The sequence below is a fragment of the Diospyros lotus genome, chromosome 11 (assembly GCF_014633365.1).
Source record: "Diospyros lotus cultivar Yz01 chromosome 11, ASM1463336v1, whole genome shotgun sequence".
In the NCBI taxonomy this organism is placed as follows: domain Eukaryota; kingdom Viridiplantae; phylum Streptophyta; class Magnoliopsida; order Ericales; family Ebenaceae; genus Diospyros; species Diospyros lotus.
Window position 1 is genome coordinate 19,677,309 of NC_068348.1, and position 20,967 is coordinate 19,698,275.

The 20,967-nt window shown below is 39.2% G+C and overlaps 2 protein-coding genes across 3 annotated transcripts; one reads left to right on the top strand and one right to left on the bottom strand.

Annotated features, from left to right (window-relative positions):
• The first annotated feature begins 8,238 nt into the window (after positions 1 to 8,238).
• On the top strand, positions 8,239 to 12,315 carry LOC127813564 (60S ribosomal protein L37a). 2 transcript variants are annotated; one of them, XM_052354586.1, is made up of 5 exons: positions 8,239 to 8,333; positions 10,002 to 10,041; positions 11,660 to 11,748; positions 11,827 to 11,909; positions 12,004 to 12,315. In XM_052354586.1, exons 1-5 carry the CDS (start codon positions 8,331 to 8,333, stop codon positions 12,065 to 12,067), a joined length of 279 nt encoding a protein of 92 aa, XP_052210546.1. In that variant the 5' UTR covers positions 8,239 to 8,330; the 3' UTR covers positions 12,068 to 12,315. The 2 variants fall into 2 exon arrangements, with proteins under 2 accessions (XP_052210546.1, XP_052210545.1); XM_052354585.1 differs by lacking the exon at positions 8,239 to 8,333 and having other exon boundaries at positions 9,996 to 10,041.
• Positions 12,316 to 12,898: 583 nt separating this feature from the next.
• Positions 12,899 to 19,516, bottom strand: LOC127813566 (uncharacterized). Its single transcript, XM_052354588.1, has 3 exons — positions 18,333 to 19,516; positions 14,072 to 14,330; positions 12,899 to 13,481 (listed from the first exon to the last, which is right to left on the bottom strand). Exons 1-3 carry the CDS (start codon positions 19,064 to 19,066, stop codon positions 13,302 to 13,304), a joined length of 1,173 nt encoding a protein of 390 aa, XP_052210548.1. The 5' UTR covers positions 19,067 to 19,516; the 3' UTR covers positions 12,899 to 13,301.
• Positions 19,517 to 20,967: the final 1,451 nt, after the last annotated feature.

A 20,967-nucleotide genomic window follows, 5' to 3' on the forward strand; every position in this document is an offset into this window, starting at 1 on the left:
TTGAGTTTTTGAGCTCATGAGGTTTCATCCTCCCCTTGTAGGTTGTTATTATGTCAAAGGAAAAAAAAGAAAAGTGGCAAGCTTGTGGTGGGAAGCTCTTGGTGAATATTTCTTTTTGTTGTAAATTTATGGCTTATGAAAGCCTGGGTTGTGGTGTTGATTTAAGAAATGTAAACTTATTCGATTGATAATTGCTTTTTAAAGCCAAAGTTATGAGTGTATTTTCTTTTGAAGGTTTGATTTTATTTTGAAATGAGGCATTGGCTTAAGGCATGTTGAAGCCTAGGTTGGGTGAAAGCCTCATTGTTGGGTGTGTTGTGAGAAGCAACCAAGATATAAAATAAAATGATTTTGTTAGAAAATAGAGACAAAATTTGGATGAAAGTGAAGTATTTTATTTAATTTATTTTTCTGAAAAATATGGGTTTAAAAGCACAAAGAAAAAAAAAAAAAAAAAGAAGTGCAGAGGTAGCCAGCAGCAGCAAGCCGCAGGGCGGGCTCTCGAGCGCGCGCTCTAGGGTGGGTGCGCGACCAGCGCCCTGCAGGGCCCCGTGTGGGTCCCGGCCGTGCCAGTGGGCCCCGCTAGCCAATTTTTTTTAAAAATTTGAATTTTTTGGGATTTTGGGCCATTTCTTAATTGATTTTGGGCCCCGGAGGAATTTTTCAAAATAAAGGGATTTTTCGAGCATTTTTGGAGAATAATGCCGAAATTTTGAAAAATTGAAAATGATGAGTTTTTCCTCCAAAAATTGGTAATCAATCAATGGATTGATTTAAATGGTGATTTTATAGAGCCCGGTAAAAATTTTTGAATGGGAAAAGAATTAAATAATTGAGAAAATGGCAGCTGGGCGTCTTCATGAGTTTTCTTTTCAACCGAATGCGGTGTGGTTGAAGCCCAATTCTGCTAGGGAATCCTAGGGTTTGAGGGAAGGGAAAGACGAGCCTAGTTCCCACTTAGGGTGTTTCGTCTTGAAACATGGTCCACCCTTCACCAAAGGCCGAGTAGGTGGACAATTCGGATATTTGTTCACGAGTAACACCCGTAAGTGGGAGCGGGGCGTTACAAGGAGAAAGAGATAGGGAGAGTGGGACAGACAAAGAGAGACAATGAGTAAGAGAGAGCCGCAGAGGGAGAATGAGAGAGAGAAAGTGGGAGTGACTAGGCGGAAATAATTTAATTTGAGCCATTTATCTGAAATATTGAATCTCAGCCATTGAAATGTAAACATTTTCAAAAACCTTTGTGTCTTATTATATAAATATACACATACACACGATGCACACATTCTTATACGGAGCCTTTCTATTTCCAACCAAATAGCAGAATCGTGGCAGGATCATAGTAAGTCATTCTCAAATCAAACTAGAGACATACAGAACTTTGAAACCATAAATAAAAATCCATTTATAAGTGCGATAATTTCAAAGATAAATCGCACCCAAAAAAGTTTACGCATGAAGAGCTCGGCATCGGAGTCTATAAACTTCTCATTGGGTGAAGAAAATGATGGCGGGATTTGTGTATATATAGACTACAAAATAAAGGCGCACATACAAAATGACTACAAGATACACACATATATATACACACACACGCACAAAATACATAAATACACACACAAAATGCAAATACACGCACACACAAAATGACTACAGAACACACAAATATACATACAAATGCACACACACACAAAATACAAATAAAATGACTACAACACACACGAAATGATTACAAAATACACATATATACATACACAAAAAAAATACATATATACATATACAAACACACATACAGGCAAAGATGATGGAGCTGGTGGTGACGGGGCAGCAATGAGGTGGTGATCAAGCTTAAGGCGATGGCGATGATGGAGAGCTTCAGGTTGACCGGCCACGATGGAGAGTTTTAGGTAGGGCGTGCGGGGATAGGGGGAAAGAGGGAGGGGTGATGACGGGTGGTGGGGAGACGGGGGTCGGTGGGATGGAGAGAGAGGTAGTGAGTGAGGGAGGCGGGTGGGTGAGAAAAAAAAAAGGAGAGTGGGACAGAAAGAGAGAGACAATGAGTAAGAGAGAGCCGCAGAAGGAGAGGGAGAGAGAGAGAGAGAGAGGCGGAATAAGTAGACAGGAAATAAAATATCTAAGCCATTCATATCTAACATTTAATCTCAGCCATTGAAATGTAAACATTTTAAAAACCTTTTGTGTCTTATTATATAGATATACACATACACACGACGCATACACTGTTATACGGTGCATTTCTGTTTCCAACCAAATAGCAGAATCGTGGAATGATCATAGTAAGTCGTTTTCAAATCAAACAAGGGACATACAGAACTTTGAAACCATAAATAAAAATTCATTTATAAGTGTAATAATTTCACAGCTAAATTGCACCCAAAAAATCTTAGGCATGAAGAGCTTAGAATCGAAAGTCCATAGACTTCTTTTTGGGTGAAGAAAATGAGGGCGAGATCTGTGTATATATAGACGACAAAATAAATACACACACACAAAATGACTAGAAAATACACACATATACATACACACGCACACACATGAAATACATAAATACACACAAAATGCAGTTACATGCACACACAAAATAACTATAGAATGTATATACACACATATACATACACACGCACACATATACAAACACGCGCGTGCACAAAAACATATAAAATGACTACAGCACACACACAAAATGACTACAAAATACACACATATACATACACACGCACACAGACACAAAATACATATATACATATACACACACACATACAGGCGGAGGCGATGGAGCTGGAGGCATATAGGTGGAAGCAATGGAGCTGGAGGTAGCGAGGCAACGAGGAGGCGGCGATGGAGCTTAAGGCGATGGAGAGCCTCAGGCGGGCTGGCTGCGATAGAGGGCTTCAGGCGAGCCGTGCGAGGATGAGTGGAATAAGGAAGGGGGGACGACGGGCAGTGGGCGACACGGGGGCAGCCTACGATGTGGGTGGGTGGGAAAGAGAAAGAGGGAGAGAAAGGCAATGAGTGAGGGAGGCGGGTGGATGGGAGAAAGAGAGAGGGAGAGTGGGACAGAAAGAAAGAGTCGCAGAGAGGGAGAGAGAGAGAGAGAGAGGGGGGGGAGGGTGAGTGACTGGGCGGGAAATAATTTAATCTGAGCCATTCATCTGAAACATTGAATCTCAGACATTGAAATGTAGACATTTTCAAAAATCTTTCTGTCTTATTATATAGATATACACATGCACATGGTGCACACGCTGTTATACGGCGCCTTTCTGTTTCCAACTAAATAGTAGAACTGTGGAAGGATCATAGTAAGTCGTTCTCAAATCAGACCAAAGACATACAGAACTTTGAAACCATAAATAAAAATCCATTTATAAGTGCAATAATTTCACAGATAAATCGCACCCAAAAAAGTATATGCGTGAAGAGCTTGGCATTGGAATCCATAGACTTCTCATTAAGTGAAGAAAATGATGGCGGGATCTGTGTATATATAGACTACAAAATAAAGGCACACACACAAAATGACTATATATAAAATAAAGGCGCACACACAAAATGACTACAAAATACACATATACATAGCCACACACACACACAAAATACATAAATACACATACACAAAATGCAGTTACACGCACAAACACAAAATGACTATAGAATATACATACACACACATATACATTCACACTCACACATATGCAAACACACGCTCAAAATGCATATAAAATGACTACAACACATACACAAAATGACTACAAAATACACACATATATATACATGCACACATACACAAAATACATAAATATATAAATACATACACACACACACGCACACGCACATACAAGCGGAGGCAATGGAGCTAAAGGCGTACAGGCGGAAGCGATAGAGCATGAGGCGGTGGGGTAGCGATGGAGCTTGAGGTGATGATAGCGATGGAGAGCTTCAGGCAGGCCGACCGCGATGGAGGGCTTCAGGCAAGCCATGCGGAGATGAGGAGAAAGATAGAGGGGCAACGACGAGCAGTAGGGCGACACGGGGGCTGGCTACGGCGTGGGTGGGTTGAAAAGAAAGAGAGAGAGGCAGTGAGTGAGGGAGGCGGGTGGGTGGGAGAAAGAGAGAGAAAGAGAGTGGGAGATAAAGAGAGAGATAGTGAGTAAGTGAGAGCTGCAAAGAGAGAGGGAGAGGGGGGGAGTGACTGGGCAGGAAATAATTTAATTTAAGCCATTCATCTGAAACATTGAATCTCAACCATTGAAATGTAGACATTTTCAAAAACCTTTTTGTCTTATTATATAGATATACACATATACACGGTGCACACACTGTTATATGACGCCTTTCTATTTCCAACCAAATAGCAGAACTGCAGAAGGATCATAGTAAATCATTCTCAAATCAAACTAGGGACATACAGAACTTTGAAACCATAAAGAAAAATCCATTTATAAATGCAATAATTTCACAGATAAATCGCATCGAAAAAGCTTACGTGTGAAGGGCTCGGCAGCGGAGTCCATAGACTTCTTATTGGGTGAAGAAAATTATGGCGGGATCTGTGTATATATAGACTACAAAATAAAGGCACACATACAAAATAACTACAAAATACACACATATACATAGACATGCACACACACAAAATACATAAATACACACACAAAATGCAGTTACACGCACAAACACAAAATGACTACAGAATGTACATACACACGCACATGCTCAAAATACATATAAAATGACTACAGCACATACACAAAATGACTACAAAATTCACACATATACATGCACGCACACACACACACACGCAAAATACATATATACATATACACACACATACAGGTGGAGGCGGTGGAGCTAGAGGCGGCGATGGAGCTTGGGGCGATGGCGGCAATGGAGAGCTTCAGGTGGGTCGACTGCGATAGAGGGCTTCAGGTGGGCCATGCAAGGATGAGGAGAAAAAGGGAGGGGCGACGACGAAATGTGGGGTGACATGAGGGGTCGGCTACGGCTTGGGTGGGTCGGAAGGAGAAAGAGGGAGAGAGAGGCTGTAAGTGAGGGAAGCAGGTGGGTGGGAGTAAGAGAGAGAGAGAGTGGGATAAAAAGATAGGGACATTGAGTAAGAGAGAGTTGCTGAGGGAGAGAGAGATAAGGAGTGATTGGACGAGAAATAATTTAATCTGAGTCGTTCATCTGAAATATTGAATCTCAGCCATTGAAATGTAGACATTTTCAAAAACCTTTCTGTTTTATTATATAGATATACACATACATATGGCGCACACACTATTATACGACGCCTTTCTATTTTCAACCAAATAGCAAAACTGTGGAAGGATCATAGTAAGTCATTCTTAAATCAAACCAGGGACATACAAAACTTTGAAACTATAAATAAAAATCCATTTATAAGTGCAATAATTTCAAAGATAAATCGCACCCAAAAAACTATACACGTGAAGAGCTTCGCATCGGAGTCCATAGCCTTCTCATTGGGTGAAGAAAATGAGGGTGGGATCTGTGTATATATAGACTACAAAATAAAGGCACACTCACAAAATCACTACAAAATACACCCATACACACACACACACAAAATGACTACAGAATGTATATACACACACGCGCGCACACACACACAAAATACATATAAAATGACTACAACACACACAAAATCACTACAAAATACACATATACATAAACAGGCACACACACACAAAATACATATATACATATACACGCACACATACAGGCAGAGGCAATGGAGCTGGAGACGTACAAGCGAAGGCGATGGAGCTAGAGGTGGCGAGCCAACGAGGAGGCGGTGATGGAGCTTAAGGCGATGATAGCGATGGAAAGCTTCAGGCGAGCCGTGTAGGGATAGGGGGAAAGAGAGAGGGGCGACGACGGGCGGTGGGGTGACATGGGGGTCCGCTACGACGTGGGTGGGTAGGTGGGAGAGAGAGAGGGGCAATGAGTGAGGGGGGCGAGTGGGTGGGAGAAAGAGAGAGGGAGAGTGGGATAGAAATAGAGAGACAATGAGTAATAGAGAGCCGTAGAAGGAGAGGGAGAGAGAGAGGTGGGGAGTGACTGGGCGAGAAATAATTTAATCTGAGCCACTCATCTGAAACATTGAATCTCAGCCATTGAAATGTAAACATTTTCAAAAACCTTTGTGTCTTATTATATAGATATACCCATACACACGGCGCACACACTGTTATGCGACGTCTTTCTGTTTCCAACCAAATAGCATAACCGTTGAAGGATCATAGTAAGTCATTCTCAAATCAAACCAAGGACATACAAAACTTTGAAACCATAAATAAAAATCCATTTTATAAGTGCAATAATTTGACAGACAAATCGCACCCAAAAAAGTTTACATGTAAAGAATTCGGCATCGGAGTTCATAGACTTCTCATTGGGTGAAGAAAATGATGGCGGGATTTGTGTATATATAGACTTCAAAATAAAGGCACACACACAAAATGACTGCGAAATACACACATATACATACACACGCACACATATACACACACAAAATACATATAAAATGACTATATCACACACAAAATGACTACAAAATACACACATATACATACACGCACACACACACAAAATACATATATACATATACACATACACACATACATGCGAAGGCGATGGAATTGGAGACAGTAGGGCAGCGAGACACATATACATACACACGCACACATATACATACACGTACACACACACAAAATACATATATACATATACACATACACACATACATGCGAAGACGATGGAGCTAGAGGCGACAGGGCAGCGAGGAGGTAGCGATGGAGCTTGAGGAAATTGAGAGCTTTAGGCGGGTCGTGCAGGGATGGGGGGAAAGAGGGAGGGGTGACGAGGAGCGGTGGGGCGACACGGGGGTTGGCTACGGCTTTGTGGGTGGGAGGGAGAGTAAGAGGCAGTGAGGGAGGGAGGCAGATGGGTGGGAGAAAGAGAGATAGAGAATGGGATAGAAAGAAAGAGATAATGGCCCCGTTTGTTGCAGCTTAATTAAAGAAATTATAGTTTATAGCTTCTAAAACTTAGAATAAGTTGTGAACCTGTTTGCTGTAGCTTCTTAGAAGTTGTAGTTAAGTAGTTGTGGTGTTTGATACCATAAGCTGTAAAATAACTTATTTTTGTATAATTGTTCATAATACCCTTAGTAGTTATAGAATGATAATTTAAAAATTAATTAGTGTATATATATAAGTTTCAAGTGTTATAAAAGAAAATTAATTAAAGTATAGAGAGAGAGGAAGAGATTTGAAAATGGAGATGACGGTGGAAAAGAAAAACCCATGATTGCGTAGACAAGAGGGTAATTCTTTGCTAAAAATAAGGACAAAATTGTCATAAAAATGTAATTATTTAAGCAGAAGTTATAAAAGCTGGGGTAACCCCAGTTTTGAAAAAGCCAGCTTCTAACCCTTTTAAAAGCTAGTAGAAACTATAAGTTAGAATTCTATAAGCTAAAACAAACACTACATCCCAACTTTTTTAAAACTAGAAGCTAGAAGTTGCAGCTTTTAAATTGCAACAAACAGGGCCAATGAGTAAGATAAAGCTACAAAGAGAGAGGGAGAGAGAGAGAGAGGGGGAGTGATTGGGCCGGAAATAATTTTATTTGAGCCATTCATTTGAAACATTGAATCGCAGCCATTGAAATGTAAACATTTTCAAAAATCTTTGTGTCTTATTATATAGATATATATATACACATATTATAATATGATTAAATTATCATATTATAATAACAAAATAACTTGTTATATCACCCTTTGACTCTGGATAGAATATTTTATCACAGACTAGCCATATTTATCTCAATAAATACCCAATGAAATGGAATTGTCATACTATTTTAACATGCTAAAATGATATCAAATATTAATATGCATTGACTTTATTTTAAATACATTATAATTGGTAGTTTTTAATGAATCTAAAATAAAATTAGAGTTTAATTATAAAGGAGTATTATAATTGTATTGAATATTTTTTTCGAAAATCTCAGGAATGGACTGTTAATTTGGGCTCCACTACGGGCCAGCCCAAGTCGCAAGGGCCAAGCCAGCCCAGACCGTAATAGAGAGTTACTGAATTCACGGACTGTGGGCTGCCCTGTTCTAGCCGGGCATAGAGACCCGACCCGACCCCGAATGTTCTCCCACTATAAAACATCGAAGCAAGACGGCTAGGGTTCCTCCTCTCCCGTTTCCATCTCCAAGACGACCTGAAAGAGCTTCTCTTCTCTCCTCTCTCAACCGACCAACATGGTGCGCCCTCTCCCTCCCTCTCTTTCTCTCCATATATATATATATATGTATATATGTATGTTTACATGTTCATTCATATACGCATATATTATGATCAACGTGTCTTATTTTCTTTGAGATGTTTCTACCAAAAACTTAATGGGGGCGTGAGATGACTGCGTCTCTCTCTTACGGATGGTTCTTGGTATATACTGATTTTTGGCTTTTTGGTGAGTTTGGCTTTTCGGATGGTAGATGTCGAAATATGTTGGAAGGTGGATATTGTAGTGTGATGGTTACTGTAGTCAAAGAGCCAATAGTTGCTGCCCATTTGTTCGATCAAGGTCTCTGATGTGTTCCAAGTTCAGCGGGCTATGTTTCTTTAAGCATTTTAGTTATTATTTGTTGTAACTGACCGGAATTGATTGAGAAGTTGACTTAGGGTTTTTGCATTGGCATGAATTATTGCTCTCTTTCCCTCACTTCCAAAATTTTTATGTGAGTGGCTATCACTATCTGGTGCTCTTTCAGCATAGATGGGTAACATGGGTTCTCTGTGTAGTCTTCCCACATAGTTTATACGGGATGAAATGTACAAATAATGTCCTTGGTTTTTCTGTTTCCATTGGAATTGTCCGTGCGCGTGTGTTTATAGTTATGCCTGTGTGTTGACATTATCTTGGAATCATACATGTTTATCTGAAATTGATCCACTTTGGAAAGAAAAATAACATATTTACTCATCTTCCCAATGTTTCATGGGCAAATGCGGTGCAGATTTGCATTGCTTTTTTCTCCTTTAGTTAGTTATTCTTCCATTGGCATTTTGTCTTCTCTTTTCTCTGATTGCTAGTTAAATTTTTTTATGCTCCCTTTTTTATTAATTTGTTTTCAAACACTGTATGACTTAGCTGCGGGGGAGCAGTTAAGGTCCCATTTTGGAGAAACTGGTGGACACTGACAGGTTTTTATGGTAGCAAAGGGGACGGTTACCTGTCCCACATCTGATACTGAGTAAGATCCTGAGAAGCTTATAAAGCTTGGGCTTCTCCCTAGTATGAGGCCTTCCAAAACTATAAAGGCTTGACCCAAAGCAGATAGTATGGTACTGGTTTTGAGGAATGGGGTTGTTACCTGTAGTATTAGAGCCGAGTCAGCCGACTTATTGTGCTGATATGGATTGTAGAGGGAGCTGTGCCCTTAAAGAGGGGTGGCTTTTTAAGTCCCAGCTGCAAGAGGGCAGGGGAGATTGACAAGCATTCTCTAGGTTCTGCAGTAGCAAGGGGGCATTCATCCACCCACATTGGATGGTGAGGGAGATGTTGAGAAGCTTGTAAATCTTGGACATCTATGCCTATTATGAGGCTTTTTGAAGCTGTGAGGACTCTGGTCAAAAGCAGACAATTTCATGCTGAATGGGGAATTGTTTGTTGAAAGAATTCCTTTGTGTGTACTTATCTTGGATTCCGTTTGTTCTAATTGAAAATATTTCTATACATGGGGTGAAAAAGGTGAATTGTCTCAATGGAATTTTCAAAGTTTGATGTAGAGTAAATGTTGTTCTTCATTCTTTTAAACAATGCTTATTGTTTTTAAGTGTACCTTGTTATATTTCTTTTTTTGATATTTCTGTATCGATACTGGTTGATTTGAGGGGAACCTTTTCCTAATGGACTTTGTTTGATGCAGACTAAGCGAACGAAGAAGGCTGGCATTGTTGGAAAGTATGGTAAGTTATAAGAGAGTGTTTTTGGTCTTATTGGTCATTTTGTATGTAGTTTTTAAAATGCCTTTGCTTCTAGACTGGTGAATATTTTATAAATGGCATATGCTTCTTGGTGGAGAACTTTGATGAAACTAGCCTTTTGTAGCAGCAGACTGATTCTAATGCTTAGTTTGGCTAGGCTTTTATTTTTGTAGCTTTTAAGCTAGGTAGTGTTTAAGCTGATTATAGCGTTTAAGTTAGGTAGCGTTTAAGCTGATAATGTGTTTGGATAAATGTACTTTTAAGCTATCAGTTAATAGTTATGTATTTGATTTGAAAGAGCTGATAAGCTATTACAACTTGATAAAAAGACGAAAATAGACATGTTAAATGATGTAAAATTTTATCATTAGATGTTGATAAATTATACATAATTATTAAAAATATATTAATACAATATTATTATATGTATTATATATGTTATAAACAACAATACATATTATTATCAATATATATATAAATGTTTATTGTTGTTATATATATATACATATATACACATAGACGGCATCGGGGAGGAGGGGAGGCAAAGCACGGACGGATACCGATAGTGGTCGATGGGGTGACGGACGGCCGCTGGTGGCGAACTTGAAGCAGATCAGGGAGAGGAACGGCCTGCGATGGAGGAGACGATGGGAGCAGCGGTGGGGAAGACGACAGCCAATGTTGCCAATGGGGGCGATTGCCGACGGGAAGCAGTCGATGGGGGCGACGGCGATGGTTGACGGTGGCGGCTGGAAGAGCTGAAGAAGAAGAAGAAGAAGGCAGGAGGCAAAGGTTGAAGAAGAGGGCATGGCTGGAAATTAGCAAAAAGATGAGGGTAAAATGGTAAAATGCTTGGTCAACCTAGCTTCTAAATAAGCAGCGTTTTGCAAAAGTTATCTCCCAATAGCTTTTGCAAAACGTTGTGGCAGTAGCGTCTAAGCTACCTAGCTTAAATGTTGGTGAGGTGCACCCAAACACCTCACCAGCTTTTCTTAACGGCTTATAAGCTGTTGATACAGCTTATAAGCAGTCTAACCACTTTGCCAAATGAGGCCTAATTCTTGTCTTAAATAGTGGTAGGATGAAAGTCTTCTCATATTAACTGTCTAGGGCACAAAGTTCTAATAGTCCTTTTAAGTTTAGTTTTGAGGGTGTTTTGTCTGACCCAAACAGAAGACTTCTATGTGCAGTAACAATTTACACATTTTGAATGTGTCTTGTAGGCCAAGGAGAGGAGGTCTAGAGAATGTGTAATGATTTCTGTACAAAGGAAATCATAGAGTTAAGGTTTTGTGATATTTTTAGAGGTTATCATAACTGTATTTGCTATTTTGGGATATAGTGATACATTCTTTTTGATTAAAGAATTGTACTATATCCAACTATTTATAAGCGAAGAGTGGCATGATTATACGGAGACTGTCAATTCAAGAATTCCACAGTGAACTGTTTCAATTTTAATTTATAATCTGGACAGTATTGATATCACTCTTCTGCATTGTGTGTCTTACAGGTTTTTACTAGGCTATTTTATTTAGCAAACCCACACAATTGTTCCTTGCAAAGAATACCTGAATTTCTAATTAGCCACTGATTTCAGGTACTCGTTATGGGGCTAGTCTGCGAAAGCAGATTAAGAAGATGGAGGTTTCCCAGCATAGCAAATATTTCTGCGAGTTTTGTGGAAAGGCACGTGACTTTGGAATCATAGCTGACCTCTTGATTTGAATTGTGTTTTATGCCTAATTAAATGTGGGATTTCTGCAGTATGCTGTGAAGAGAAAGGCAGTGGGGATTTGGGGCTGCAAGGATTGCGGCAAAGTCAAGGCCGGTGGTGCATACACGTTGAAGTAATTTGCTTAACTGTTGTATGCTTCTATAAGTGTTCCCTCAATTTTTATTATGATTAACGAACTAATGCCCCTTCTTTTGATTTTGCAACAGCACTGCTAGTGCTGTGACTGTCAGAAGCACAATTCGGAGGCTGAGGGAGCAAACTGAGAGCTAAGCGCCTTAGCATTAGGCCTTTTCTATGTCTATTGTTGTGGTAATTGCTTTATCTGGCTGGTGGGTACGAACAGCTTTTAAGCAATTCTCTTTCTATAATTTGAAGAACTATTCACTTTTGTTAGAGGCAGTGGGCATTTCAGAAGTAGAATGGCAATGGTATGATGCAGTGCAGGGGTGTCTTAAAATTTACCCTATCCTCTATTTGGGTTTAATTCGATTATTTGGGTGTTGAGAACTGTTTGTTCATTTCAGTGTTACAATGGTGATGGAAATAATTGGGTGGGGCCAATAGAGCTTCTTACTGCATATCTTCACGGCAAATTCAATCTCACCGTCCACAAAAGAATTCGCTTTTTCGTGCTTAATACTTCTGCTACTCTGAAAAATAGACCGAGGTGGCATTTTTTGAATAAAGGCATTTCTGTGATGTTGATTCAAAATTAAGATATATACATATACATGTTAACTTGAAAGCAAAAGTTATTTTTTCGTTGTGAAAGATTAAATTTAGAGCTTGCTCTTGTTTTTAGGCAAAACCACTATTGATCAAGATTTGAAAATATAAAGCGGTCAAATGAGTAATGTGTTGATGTTAATTCAGTAAGTTACGAATTCGATCTTTATCTGACACAAGCGTCAAATGTTTAATCTATAATTTACTTCTTTTGACGTAATTAAAAACACAAGCACCGTTCAAAGACAATCATTGCAAGATTTAAAATTACAAACATTACCCATATCAATATCAACATTTCTTGACAGTACCCCTATTTGCTAATTTTTTTTTAATCACAGACCAAACACATGTAACAAAGTGTTCCTACGATGATTTGTCTAAATGATACTGTTTTTTATTTACAAGTAATTCTAATAAAAGTAGTTTTTACATAGTGATTCTTACAACAAAAAAGATTTCACTACTAAGCCAAACAGGCACTAAGCAATGACCGCCAGCACAAGTATAATAAACATATATTTTGACCTCAAGCGCCTCAACCCTATACTTCAAAAACTCACAAACCATGCTCTATGTATTATATACATATTATTGAAGCAAACAGAAAAAAAAAAAGAAGAGGAACCCATCCTGCTCCCCAGACAGCCATTTGCTTCAACTGAATGCGGTTCCAAGCAGGTACCTCTCTAGAGAGAACAAGTTCAAGAGAATCTTGACAACTAGCAGATAAAAATTGAGAACTTCAGCATTCTTATATTTCCCCCGATCAGTACAATCAAACAATCCGAATTCGCATCCCATCATTGTTATCGTGGGTATGCATTCGGTTTTGTACAGCTTTTACAGCTGCAACTCTTGCTGCATTGGCTGCTCTGTTAGCTGTTGCCACGGCTTTATTCACCCTTTCATCCACCTTCACGATTTTAGCTGCTTTCTCAGCCACTTCTTGTGCCTCCTGATAGCAGGCGGAGCAACAGACAAAATTCTCAACAAAATAATTTCTCATCAAGAGAAAGCCAAATCTATAATGTGGAAACATCAAGAGCATGTCAAATCTATAAGGTGGAACAGACACTAATTGCTTGTGACTCAGACTGAATAGGAAGTTGATGAAAACTCTTTATCCATTTATGTTTGGCATATTTGTTGGATAATATCACTACTTGCTATGCAACAAACTTGCAAGTTAAGTTTGAGACCTCACTGGGAGTAGGTTCTTCAATTTCTCTCTATGGGCATCAAAAGACGTGTTAACAAGGTCTATCTTTCTTTCTCTCAGATTTAAGAAAAAATAAACACCCGCATATCATCGGCTAGCCAATGGCTGCTGAGCATGAATTTCTCTCCATTCCTTGCAGTCAGATTTATTCACTAGACGAACATCTACTTTGCCAAATATGTCAGAACATTAAGAATGTTGACAGAGCAAGGCAGGAGTTTATAAACCAACTTCAATATCATGATTTACCCAGGATGATGATTGCACTTTGGAGAAAAAACATATGAAAATCTGTTTAGGAGTCAAGATTAACAAAGGTCAATTACCTGCACAGCATTAAGAATTTTGGAATGGTAATTTGGGAAAGAAGATCCAGGTAAGGCTTCTTGAATACTTGACACATTGAGAATCCCATTTTGCCAGTGTCCTGATTGAGTATCACCATTTCTGAACGTGTACATACCAAGCCCTTGCCTTCTTCCCTCATGCCAGGCTCCTTCATAACACTGTCGATTACCAAAATGGTATACCCCAAAACCATGCATCTTGTCGGCAAAGTACTCCCCAGCATATTTGTCCCCATTTCTGCACGATCATGTAGAGAGAAAATTTAAAAACCAAATACACGTGATGGCATGTCATGAGCTTTTTTTAAACACATGACAAGTATTAACTACATCTCTTTTAGGAACAATCGTTGTAGCTAGCAACCTTGCTTATAATACTACTAATCAACAAAGAAAATTTTTACTTCAAAGTTTTTCAATATTTTCAATTTTCCCCAAACAGAATAAATACCTTAATAAGGTTAATACTAACTAGGGAATGCCTCTCTAATCACCATAGGTCCTCACCCAAAAGCAATACACTCACCTCTCCAGTAGACTACCAATGTGAAATTAAGGCTTCATTGGTATGGGTTTTTTAGTTGGCTTCTGCTGTTGGCAGCCACAAAAAAGCTCCAAGTATTTGGTACAACTTTCAAAAGTTGTTTTTAATGAGAAGCTCAGCCTAACCCCTTTTTTTGGGCCTCTGGCAGCACTTTTTATTGAGCTTTTGGCTTCTAAGCTTTTAAAAAAGATTTGCTTGTTAATGGCACTTGGGACTTGGTTCCACTTCCTCCCAGGAAGTCCTTGGTTAATGCTGGGTTTTTACTGTTAAAGTTCGTCCTGATGAATTTATTGATGGATTGAAAGCCTACTTGGTTGCCAAGGGTTATACTATATTTGGTCTTGATTATGGAGATACCTTTTCACCTGTGGCTAAGATTGCTTCAGTTTGTTTATTTCTTTCCATGGCTGCCATTAGACATTGGCCTCTTCATCAACTTGATGTAAAAAATGTTTTCCTTCATGGTGATCTTCTTGAGGAGGTCTATATGGAGCAACCACCTAGGCTTATTGCTTAGGGAGAATCTCACCCGGTTTGACACCTCAAGAAATCCTTGTATGGTTTGAAGCAATCACCTAGGTGATGGTTTGATTGCTTTAGCTTTATAGTTCAATCTTTTAGATTGACTATGAATGAAGCTGACCATTTTGTTTTCTACTGCATGCTCCTAGTGGTGTCATCAATTTGGTTCTCCGTGGATGATATTGTCATTACTAGCGATGATTAGCAGGGGATTTCTCAATTGAAGGCCCATTTGCATTCTAATTTTCAAACTAAAGATTTGGGTCCAGTGAGGTATTTCTTGGTATTGAGGTTGTTAGATGTGTGCATGGCATTTTTCTCTCTCAAAGGAAGTATTCTCTTGATATTTTGGATGAGGCAGGTATGATGGATTCTAGGCCCATTGATACACCTATGGATCCTAATTCTAAGCTTGTTCATAGACAGGGGGAGCCTATTCATGATCCGGGGCAATACAGGAGACTAGTTGGAAAACTAGATTATCTTACAATGGCTTGATTAGATATTGCATTTGTTGTTAGTGTGGTTACCCAATTTTTGGATTCTCCTTGTGATGGTCATTGGCAAGCTTTGGTGTATATTAAATGTTTGTTTGGTAAAGGTTTATTACTTGAGGATAAAGGTCATACACAAGTAATTGGTTATGCAGATGATGAATGAGCAGGCTATCCATTTGATAGGTGGTCCCCTTCTAGCTATTGTGTTTTGGTTGGAGGCAATTAGGTTTCTTGGAATAGTAAAAAGCAGAATGTTGTTAGATCTAGTGTTAAAGTTGAGTATAGACCCATGGCACTTAGCTACATGTGAGTTGATTTGGCTAAAACAACTTCTTAAGGAGTTGCAGTTTGGTGATTCAGGTGGGACAATCAGGCTGCTCTTCATATTGCATCTAATCCTGCTTTCATGAAGGACCAAGCATATTGAAATAGATTCAGCGAGGAAAACTAGTTTCTGGAGAGATTTCTACAGCATTTGTTGGGAATATGGATTAGCTGGCTGACCTGTAAACTAAAATTCTTCAAGGTTCAAGGATTGAGCACATTTGTTCTAAGCTAGGCACATATGATATGTATGCACCTGCTTGAGGGGGAATGTTGAGAATTCATATCAGTTTCATTGTATTTGGTGTTGCATATATTAGTTGTACCTTGTACCTAGTTTAGGTAACTTGTACATAGCAGTTACAATGTTTTAGTATAAATACTTGTAACACTAGCTTAATAGATTTGAATCAGTTTTTCCCTCCAACCTCTCTTTTTCTCTCAGTTCTGTATATCATTTCACATACATTAATAGACCAAACACTCTAAAGGAAGTTTGCTTTTAAAAAATGTTCATAAGCTTAAGCTTTAGCTCCACTGACACGAGACCGTTGAGGGAGATTTGGACAGGTTTATTGTACGCAAAGAAGTAGATTTTAGATGTATTTGTGTTTGTGATTATGTTGGGAAATTGTTCTCTTGTATTTGTGGGTAGTTTTTATTTTATGTTGGACATATATATATGTCTATATTTTGGATTGTGAGGCAGTTATTTTGATACAGTTTCTCAGATTTTCTCTTCTCAACTGCTCTATTCTCTCTCTCAATACTCTCTTCTTCTTCCTTTTATTCTTCTCCTCCTTCTCTGTTTCTTCTTCTTCTTCTTCTTCTGTCACTCCTCTTTTTCTCTCTCTTCTCTTCTGTCCTACATCATCCACCGTAAGCCATACCAAACAAAGCCTAACTTGTGATTAACTCCACTCCTTTCCTAGCATCCTCACCAGACCAGAAATCAATTTGACCCAAACCAATATCAAAACATTTTCCTGGCCAACACCCACTTGATGGTGGTCTTGAGTTGGCACTAACACCATGAGTCTTCACCCAAAAGTACTAACTAAAGGCAGCTCTTGAGTTCATAAGACCAAAAAATATATTCAAGACCACTCTTGTAGACTACCGATATGATCCAGACCAATCCAGTAAACTACCAATATATTTGTGACTCCAACAACCCCCCCCAAAAAAAAAATAAATAAAAAAAATGTGCTAAGGTCCTTGGTTTCTGCACCTTCTTAGGATATAGTAGAAAATGTAAGGAAAAATAAAGAAAAAGGCATTCATATTGGGAGGATCATCTTTGAAAAAACTATAAATAAATTATAAATGTCACACACATTGAAAACCATAGTGTATATGAAAAAAATTTAGAGATAGGAGTATATGAAAAAATCGTAAAAGATAAAGGGTAAATGAAAAAATCTTGAAAGGCATATGGAGACAAATGAACAAATCTTAAACTTAAGGGGGTAAATGAAAAATCTGAAAGTCAGGGGGCTCCATGACCCCCCCCCCCCCCCCCCCCTCTCTCTCTCTCTCTCTCTCTCTCTCTCTCTCTCTAGGCTCTGCCTCTGTTGGTAGCAATGGTAAGTAAGACTGCTCCTTTGTGATTGGTAAGTCAAGAGGGTTCAAGTTGTAGAAACAACCTCTTTGCAAAGTACGGATAAGGTTGCATTTAAAAATCCCCCTCCATCAACCTTGGCAAAGCAGGGTGCCTTGTACACTATGTATGCTTTTTTAGTATTATAACCATAATTTACCAGTTTCGCATACATTTGCCTTCAAAACATAACTAAACACACAAAGCAGCAGCTTCTATGAATGTCTTTGACTTTTACAAGTTCATTCAACAAATATCTCTTTCTCTCTCACTCATCACTCAATGTTTGAATGGGGATAAATGTATAAAATTCCCTCTCTCTCTCTCTCTCTCTCTCACTCAAACCCCATCCAAATAATTTTAGTTTCTGGTGGACAAGATATGTTGAAAATGTGCTACATGACCTGTTGTGAGTATTTTATTTCTAGTCTTCTGGGCAACACATATTATTGAAAGATAAAAACTTTTGAAGACATGCAATAACATACTCCAGTTAATCTCCTACGTCCCACAATCAAGGAAACTAGTTTGGTCAAAGCTCCCGACTTAGTTTAATCTGCTACCTAATCTCTTATGTCCTGTAGCATTATAATAATTGAAACCATAAAAGAAAAGATACCCCAAACGGCTTGAGGATGTAATAACTTCAGACACTAAATAAAAGATGACCTTCAAACTTGACACAACATTGAAACCACGAACTCAATAGACCAAACAAGGGCATAAACTCCAAGTTGGATGAAAGAGAGTTACCTGAAATGGTAGTGGCCAAGGCCATGCTTGACTCCCCACTTGAACTCCCCAAGATACCTGCTACCATCCTCACAAGTATAAGCTCCACATCCATGACACTGCCCATTACACCACTGGCCTGCATAGATATCACCCGTGTAAAATCTATACACCCCAAACCCATGCCTTAAACCCTGCCGGTACTGGCCCCGGTACCGGCTTCCTTTTGCCCAAGTCTCCACGCCATAGCCATCATACTTACCATCAACCCAATCTCCTTCATACCTCCCACTCATGGAATAGTAATGAACCCCACTTCCCGAGCACTTGCCCTTGTGGAATTCACCCTCGTACACATCACCATTGTCATGGACCTGCACCCAATAGCCAGAAAGCGGAATCTTTTCTGATTTGGACTTTGAGCCAATTGACCAAACAACTGGTGGGCGAGGCGTCGAGGCAGTGGTTTTAGAGGAGAACTTGGGAGACGAGCGAGCAATAAGTGAACGAATTGAAGGCAGGAGAAAGGGGGCGAAATTAAGCGTAATCACAATAGCGGCAGACAAAGCGAGGATTGATATGAGACGGAGAAAGAAATGATTGCCTTGGTTGGAAGTGAAGAAATACAGAGAAGGCAGTGAAAGAGGAAGAACGACAAACCGTAGATAGCTAGAGAGTCTTAGAACAACTTTTGTAGTGGCCGAAGCCACGGTAGAAAACGAGGAACAGCAAAGAATCGACGGGGATTGGGACATTATAGTCCTTCTCTGCGGCGCATCGTGGCAAATGAATTCATCCTGGGACCGTGTTTCGCTTGAGAAAGGGGAATCCGATTTCCAAGTTTGAGATGCTATTGGGTCTGGATTTGGATGTGATACGAAGAAGAAGGGGTTGTTGGAGGATTGAAGGAAGGGAAACAGGTGGGTTGGATTGGAACCGGAACTGCTTTGTTTTTCAATCAGATGAGAAGGTGGGATTGCCAGTTATGATGCATCTAATTAGGATGGAAGAGAAGAGAAGAGAAGACGAAGACGAGTACCCTTTTGCACTCCTCACAAAAACCCTTGGCTTTGTGCAAGACGAGAGGCGTCGCGTGCCATATATATACGCAGTAGGCTCTCATCTGTCTGTGCTCTTGCCTTCTGCCTTTTGGTGGGGAACGCCCTCCGGTGTACCCCGCCCAATCCATCCATTGATGCTGATGTTTTCAGGAATTAGGGTATAGTTGTAGAGTAGTAGTAGTAGTAGTCTTTCTTTATGATTTTTCTTTTTATTTTTATAAATCTCTATAACTTCTCACAAATTTTTGCTTCTACATGCATCCAGGGAGTCTGCGTTTGAGAGTTTTGAAGCCACCAAAATGAATGATTTATAAAATAAATGAAGAAAATATGAGAGTAAGTTTGCTCTATATTACTTTCACTTATTTACTATAGTGTGTGATATCATTTGGAGTTGATTTTTTTATCATTAGGGTTTAAGCATTTTTTGGGGACTAAACCCATGCATAGATTTCTGTGCATACGCCCAATGCTCATAAGATGTGGGACTAATACGTGATGTATGATTGTGCAAGTAAAATTAATTTTTTTTATATATATCCGATACACATAGTGAAATACATAAACACACACCATATATTTGGGTAGTTAAATTGTACGTATATTAATTTCATGAATAATAATAATTGCATATGTGAAGTTCGATGTTAGATTGAGATACAAAAATGCTTTTTGTATTGAAACTAAATTTCACTTCGTCTTGTGGTGGCCCTAGATTGTCCACACTAAGTATGTTATTTGGTACTGTTTCGATCACTTTTTCCTGTGCTAGGCTAGAGGTTGCCCGTATTCACCAGCACCCGTGTCTCAAAATTCTCACATGACAATCACATACTTGTGATTTTTAATAGAAGCATAGGAAGAAGACGGAAGTAGAAATTACATAGGTAAGCCTACAATCAAAAGCCTCAGTAATTCCCCTTATATATCTCCCCTCAATTGCTCCTGCCACTTCACCCCTCCTAATTTCACACTACGTGTAGCACAACTAAAAGCTAAAGCAGTGACTAGAAGTTGACTTCCCAACCATTAGGAGTCAACCTTCGCAACCACTGGGAATCAACTTCCACAGGGGAAAGTCGACTTCCCTGTCCAGCAAGTCAACATTTGGTTTGCTGTCTCTCGAAACGCAATAGGCATACGATGTCAATCCCAAACGCAACACTATACGGTGTATGACTTTTTAGATTTACTACCCACTAGCAATCAGATAGTACCAAAATCCATTTCAGCACCGTCCAATACCTTTACCTATTACTAGAATCTCTTCATATCCTGGTGATAATCTAAGAGTTCTTGAATAGCGCCTAGCAGCAGTTCAGGACAATATAAGTGGCAATGAAATCTCACTTCAAGTAAACCTATTATAGATGACGATTATCGTATACTATGATCATTCCATCACCTAACATCTCGATTGAGCGAGATCCATAGAGTGATAAACTCATAAACTTAGTAACTATGTGTCTAACCTCATCAATGTGACTAAATGACACATCAGGAAATACATTTCATGATAATCAATTTGCCCTGTTTATGGACTGTATGGTTACACTAACAGTAAATCACATAGGACACTCACCCCATCAATGACG

What these genes read in the sequence shown, in the direction of transcription:
- LOC127813564 (XM_052354585.1), top strand. Translation starts at nt 9,996, where the DNA reads ATGCAGACTAAGCGAACGAAGAAGGCTGGCATTGTTGGAAAGTATG. An exon ending in TGGCATTGTTGGAAAGTATG is followed by an intron (nt 10,042 to 11,659) that starts GTAAGTTATAAG and finishes CACTGATTTCAG; the next exon opens with GTACTCGTTATGGGGCTAGT. An exon ending in TCTGCGAGTTTTGTGGAAAG is followed by an intron (nt 11,749 to 11,826) that starts GCACGTGACTTT and finishes GGATTTCTGCAG; the next exon opens with TATGCTGTGAAGAGAAAGGC.
- LOC127813566 (XM_052354588.1), bottom strand. Translation starts at nt 19,066, where the DNA reads ATGTCCCAATCCCCGTCGATTCTTTGCTGTTCCTCGTTTTCTACCGTG. An exon ending in CTTGGCCACTACCATTTCAG is followed by an intron (nt 14,331 to 18,332) that starts GTAACTCTCTTT and finishes ATGATCGTGCAG; the next exon opens with AAATGGGGACAAATATGCTG. An exon ending in AAATTCTTAATGCTGTGCAG is followed by an intron (nt 13,482 to 14,071) that starts GTAATTGACCTT and finishes GCCTGCTATCAG; the next exon opens with GAGGCACAAGAAGTGGCTGA.